Source organism: Vigna unguiculata, chromosome 10 (assembly GCF_004118075.2).
Source record: "Vigna unguiculata cultivar IT97K-499-35 chromosome 10, ASM411807v1, whole genome shotgun sequence".
Classification (NCBI taxonomy): domain Eukaryota; kingdom Viridiplantae; phylum Streptophyta; class Magnoliopsida; order Fabales; family Fabaceae; genus Vigna; species Vigna unguiculata.
The window spans coordinates 9,160,330-9,165,980 of record NC_040288.1 but is presented as its reverse complement, the minus strand read 5'-3'; the positions used below and the strand labels follow the sequence as shown (position 1 = coordinate 9,165,980).

Below are 5,651 nucleotides of genomic sequence, written 5' to 3'. Positions count from 1 at the left end.
AACAATCAACGGGAAAAGAATTTTAAAGATTGTGAAAACATGATGAAACTTACGTCCATGGCATTATGAAAAAGATATGAATTGGAATTTTAAGTGCCTCTGCCATATGAGTATGGCCTAAAGATGTACCAATGTCAATGGTAATGTACAAGATATTAATTAAATAGAAATATTTATAGTTCACACAGAACACAAACTTTGGTTAAGTATTTAGGGATATTGTGTCAAATGAGCTTCTAGGCCTTTATAATTCACACAGATCATAAATTCATCAATCCTTGTTTTCAATACGCTTAAAAATAAAAAATAAAAACCCGCAGAAATCTTGTATACTGCTTTAATAGGGAAGTAACTTTTTCAGGCTTACTAATGTATGCTAACGAAAACACTAATCCAACATTGTTTCATAATTTAGAAACTCATCATACTCACTGAACGAGAAAATATAGATATGCACAAATTCATCTAACCATAATATCTACGTATGTAACTAACAAGAAAGCATACCATTTCTAGATGTTGTGGCACATAATCAAAGGATTCGACCAAAGACGGAACTTAGACAAAAAATTTAAGGGTGTCAAATTATATTTTTTATATATAAATTATTTTTTTAACTGAAAAAATATATTTATTTCTTTTACTCAAAACAAGCAGACATAATAGTAAAATCCAAAAAAAATGTCTATCATCCATTATCATATCATAAAATAACTATAAAAAGTTATAATTAAATGTTAAATATTACTTTTAGTCAAAGTGCTCCTCTACCATTCTTTAAATGCTTGAAATATTCCATAATTGAATTAGAACTAAAACTTATTACAATATTCCTTTCAATATAAACTATTTGTTAAAGAATTTTCAAATTCATTATATGTAATTCTATGAACTTTCTTTTCTTCAAATTTTGAACTCGTGAAATTTCTCAAGTTCAGTTGATGTAGACACATTTTTTTCATCTTCATCGCAAATCTCCCTTTTAAAAAAGAAACAATTCTTTTACCCTAAATCCTAAACCACATGTAAAAGGAAAATAGATGATTTCAAAATAAACAAAGTTAGAAAATGAACTTACTCAAAAGAAAAAATTGTTTTGTCCAAAATTATCCTTAAAACCTCAATTTCGATGTGGTAGCACTTGATTTTGAAAATAATGAAAGATTGAGATTGAAAATTAAGTCAGAAAGGAGAGATGAGAAACAAATAAAGGTATGGAAGAGAGAAACCAAAAGAAGAAGAAAAAGAAAGTACAGAAGGACGGGAAAACTTTGTTTTGAAGTTTAAAAGAAAATATTTTTAAACTAACTTAATATTTTGATGTTAATTAGGAAAACATGACATCTATTGTTTATTAGAAAAACATAAATTTTGTTTAATATTGATAGATATTGTTGACATTTTTTATAATAATATTTTTTATTAACTATATTTATATTTGATTATTATAAATTTGTATAACTCTTTATTATAATTATATTCACCATATGTATATTTTAAATACAAGAAAATTAATTCTATCCAATATTTTTTTATATTTAAGAATAATAATATTAAAATATAATTTTAAAATATATTTGAAAATAAAATAAGAATTTTTGGAAGAGTCGTGCTCTCCTTAATCCTTAAGGATCGTCCTTGCCCAACGATAGAATTTGGTAGAAGGAATATCTGGTAGGAATATGTGAAGGAGTAATTTTTCCCCAGAAAAAGGGTTCAATAATTTCTCTTATTTATTTACCATATATTGTTCATTTTGTAAGAAAGGCTAATACGCTTGATATACTTTTAATTTAGTATGATTCATAACTTTCTTTAGTTTTGTTATTTTACTCTTGTTTTTATCACAGACATTTTTTAAATAATAAGAAATAAAAATATCATTATATATATATATATATATATATATATAATTTATCTTTTATTAATCTACTTATCTATTTAAATATATCTAAATATTATCTGTATAAATAGTACCTAAATAAGTATATTATCTTTCTATCTAAAATATATCTATCTATCTAAATATTTATATATTTATCTATCTAAATAGATAAATATTTACGAAATATATACTTATCTAAATATTATGTATCTGAAAATGTGTATTATCTATCTATCTAAAATATATCTATCTATCCAAATATTTATATATCTATCTATTTAAATATATAAATATTTACAACATATATACTTATCTAAATATTATCTATCTATCTAAATAGATAAATATTTACAATATATATTACTTTTCTAAATATTTATATTATCTATCTATCTAAAATATATCTATCTATAGAAATATTTATATATCTATCTATAGAAATATTTATATATCTATCTATATCTAAATAGACAAAAATTTATGTATCTAAATAAACAAATAATCAAATCTCTTAATATAAATACTAACAAAGGAATTTTGATTGTAATTTTTTTAAAAATATAATATTTGATATGATAAAACAAAAATACTTAATAATAATTGTCTAATATTTTTTCTCGGGAAAGCAAAACTATAAATAATTATATTCTAAAAACTATGAAAAATCGTGTTAAAATAAATAACACGTAAATGATGTTATTTAATATTTTATTCTACTAAATAACTAAAATCTATCTAATAATAAGTTTTTTAAAAAAAAGGCAGTAAAAAGATAAAACTCTTATCTAGGAGCCTATAAGAAAACACTAAGAAAAAATGGAAAGATAAATTAAACTAAATATATAAAATTGATTTAATAAATTAATTAAAAATAATATAGATTTAATTAAAAATTAAATTTTTTAATATTTAATAATTAAATTAGTAATATAAATTGATTTGAAAATAATTAAACTTATCAAAGAATTAAGATTTAATTAAAAGATAATAAAGTTAAAAGATAATAAAGATTTAAGATTTATTGAAAAGATAATAAAGATAAAAGGTTTATATTTGCTTTCTTCCTTTTAGTATAAAAGTAGTTCCTCTCACACCACTTCAAAGTGTTCTCTTCCTAAAGTTTGATTTCAGAGTGCAAAAAAGAGTGAGTTAGTATTTGATCGTGTGATTATAGTAGTGCTCTCTGATTTGATTTGATTCTATTCGATTCGAAAGTGTTCTTGTGAAAAACATTTTGTTAAACGCATTAAAAGGTGTGATTCTCAATGACATCAGTGACTTGTGGAAGGGGTAACGATCTCCAAGCTCTAGTTGCCATCATGGTGGATCAATATTTGTGTCGCAACAAATTCTACCAAACAAGGGCCACCTATTGCAACGAAGTCTTGCCACACTTTTCCAATCTGCCACCAAGCGAGGTTATTCGTCCTACTTTTTCTATCTTTCGATTTTTTTTCTTGTCTTTCCAATTTTTACAAATGAATTGATGTTCTTTCATTCTATGTTTAAAATCCAAGTGTAAGTTTAAATTTCAATAGTGTTCTTATCACACCTAATATACACAATAGTTTTACTTCACTTAGAAGTTGAGGTCTAAGGCACTTTAATTACTTAAAGCGAACAATACCTCAAATGTATGGTGATTGACACTGATTTTTATCATCAAACCTTGGATCGGAACATTGATCTGTCATGGTTTTGTCTTTAAAAGGCGCTTTGAAGGGTGAAAGGAGAAAAGAATATTTAAACTTCCTTAGGCCTCAGATTTCTAAACGAAGTGGGATTATTGTTGGGTGTGGTAGGAATAATAAATCTCTCCTAAAAGACCTATATTTTTTCTCATCAATTTTGTTTTCTTGGTATCCCAGAATTTGATGAATTTGGAGGAGATATTGAATCAATATATACTTATGAAGAAACAAAATATACGGTTGGAGGCGGAAAAGGTCATGCTGATGCAAGAGAAAAATAGAATCCAAATGTTGTTGCAAGACATTCAGAAAGCTACGAACAATTTCAATGCAAGATCACCCATGTCTAATGTCACAACCGTGGTCACAAATCCTACAATTGTTCCTCCAATGAAAAATTCTATCCAAGATCCTCTAGGTAGGCGCACAGATTTTATAGTTGTTAATGAATTAAAATATGGTTATTGTTTTTTTTTTCATCTTTGAGTTTTTTTTTCCTCTTTTAACCTATTGATTGTTTTTTCTACTTTTTATTAGCTGTGTCTTCTACTGCAATTTTTCCTGTGCAAAACACAACGTCGTTGCCACCACCTAAACCCATGTTCGATGCAAACTTCACATCACCTATGATTAAAGTGTCTGACATGAAGAGAAAAGATACTCTGACAGTAGATGGGTGTGCAGTTTCAAAGAAACCTCGTGGTAGACCACCTGGGAAGAAGAAGCAAGTCCAATGTATGATTGTTTTATGTTTGCATAAAGTATACCACTTAATTTTCATATGTCATCAATTTAATTTTTAACATTCTCCTCATTTATAGGTACAAACATGTTGCTACCATCTCCTAATAACAAAGTAGATTCTGGATGCTCTTCTGCATCGACTGAATCCTTGGTCGCAAACTTTGCAAAAAAGGAATTACAAATTTCATCTAATTTAGTTTCGAGAACACATCCCACAATCCATTCATTGCAAAGTGATACATATGTGTCCCTACCTCCTACTCAGATTTCTCCTTATGCAACATGTAATAAGGAGGTCACTACCCCTTCTTACAATATGATTTCAACCAAGAGAGATATGGTTGAACCTGTGAAACAAATGGTCTGTAAAGAAGGCAATAGTAATTTTTCTCCTGTTGTGGCAGATAATGATGAAACACACAAGGAAAATACAGGCAAAGAAAGTAACAAAGATATAAACAAAACAAGTACAAGGATTTTGGATGCTAATTCTTTCCATAAACATGAAAACTTGGATAACTCATTTTCAGTGGAGAATCCTACTTCTGAGTCTAACAAGGAATAGTCGATTGGTCGCAAATTGATTGTTCAAATACAGGATTGGACAATTGGTCATACTCAGATTTTTTTAACTTCGAATAGTTTAATCATTCACTAAAATGTCAAAAGATATAAAAATGTTAAATTATTTGTTGATCATTCTTGGAAATATTGTTTAGAGACATGTTTATATCTATTATCTTTTAACAAATTGCCTATTAAATTCAATTTATAATGTAACTCTGGTAGTTAATATAGTTAATATTCTGACAATAAATTCTTTTATTTATAACCGCTCTTCGAAATATATCTTTGTAATAATTGTTCCATCTATTGTTTTTCTTTTCTCTTCAAAACATCTCAATTAAGCTTACCTCTAAACAATTTTCTTGATTAAATTTTAAGATAAACTTTGTTGATTCATAGACCTCTTCTGATATCATGTAAATATTATTAGCTAATTAGCATGTGTTTAGCACTCGGATGATAAAACAAACTTGACGGGCTAGAAACAGAATAGGACAAGCTCGTCAACCTGTTTTTTAAAAGTCTGTTTTAAGGATGTAAATATATAATAATATTATAATTAAAATTAAACAATTAAAATTTAAAAATATTTAGTGTATTTTAATATATATATATATATATATATATATATATATATATATATATTTAATAAAAAATCTTGTTCAGAACAGATTCTTGTTAAATAATTAATATTTTGCAAATATTTTAAAATGCTGGGTTTAGAATTCATTCTAAACATCTAGTTACGGCCATATTCACAAACA

At 26.0% G+C, this 5,651-nt stretch overlaps 1 protein-coding gene across 1 annotated transcript; it reads left to right on the top strand.

Annotated features, from left to right (window-relative positions):
* The first annotated feature begins 3,150 nt into the window (after positions 1-3,150).
* LOC114165192 lies at positions 3,151-4,885 on the top strand. Its single transcript, XM_028049855.1, has 4 exons — positions 3,151-3,303; positions 3,754-3,994; positions 4,114-4,311; positions 4,398-4,885. The coding sequence occupies exons 1-4, from the start codon at positions 3,151-3,153 to the stop codon at positions 4,883-4,885; spliced, it is 1,080 nt and encodes a 359-aa protein (XP_027905656.1).
* Positions 4,886-5,651: the final 766 nt, after the last annotated feature.

What these genes read in the sequence shown, in the direction of transcription:
- LOC114165192 (XM_028049855.1), top strand. Translation starts at nt 3,151, where the DNA reads ATGACATCAGTGACTTGTGGAAGGGGTAACGATCTCCAAGCTCTAGTT. An exon ending in CCAATCTGCCACCAAGCGAG is followed by an intron (nt 3,304 to 3,753) that starts GTTATTCGTCCT and finishes TTGGTATCCCAG; the next exon opens with AATTTGATGAATTTGGAGGA. An exon ending in GAAGAAGAAGCAAGTCCAAT is followed by an intron (nt 4,312 to 4,397) that starts GTATGATTGTTT and finishes CCTCATTTATAG; the next exon opens with GTACAAACATGTTGCTACCA.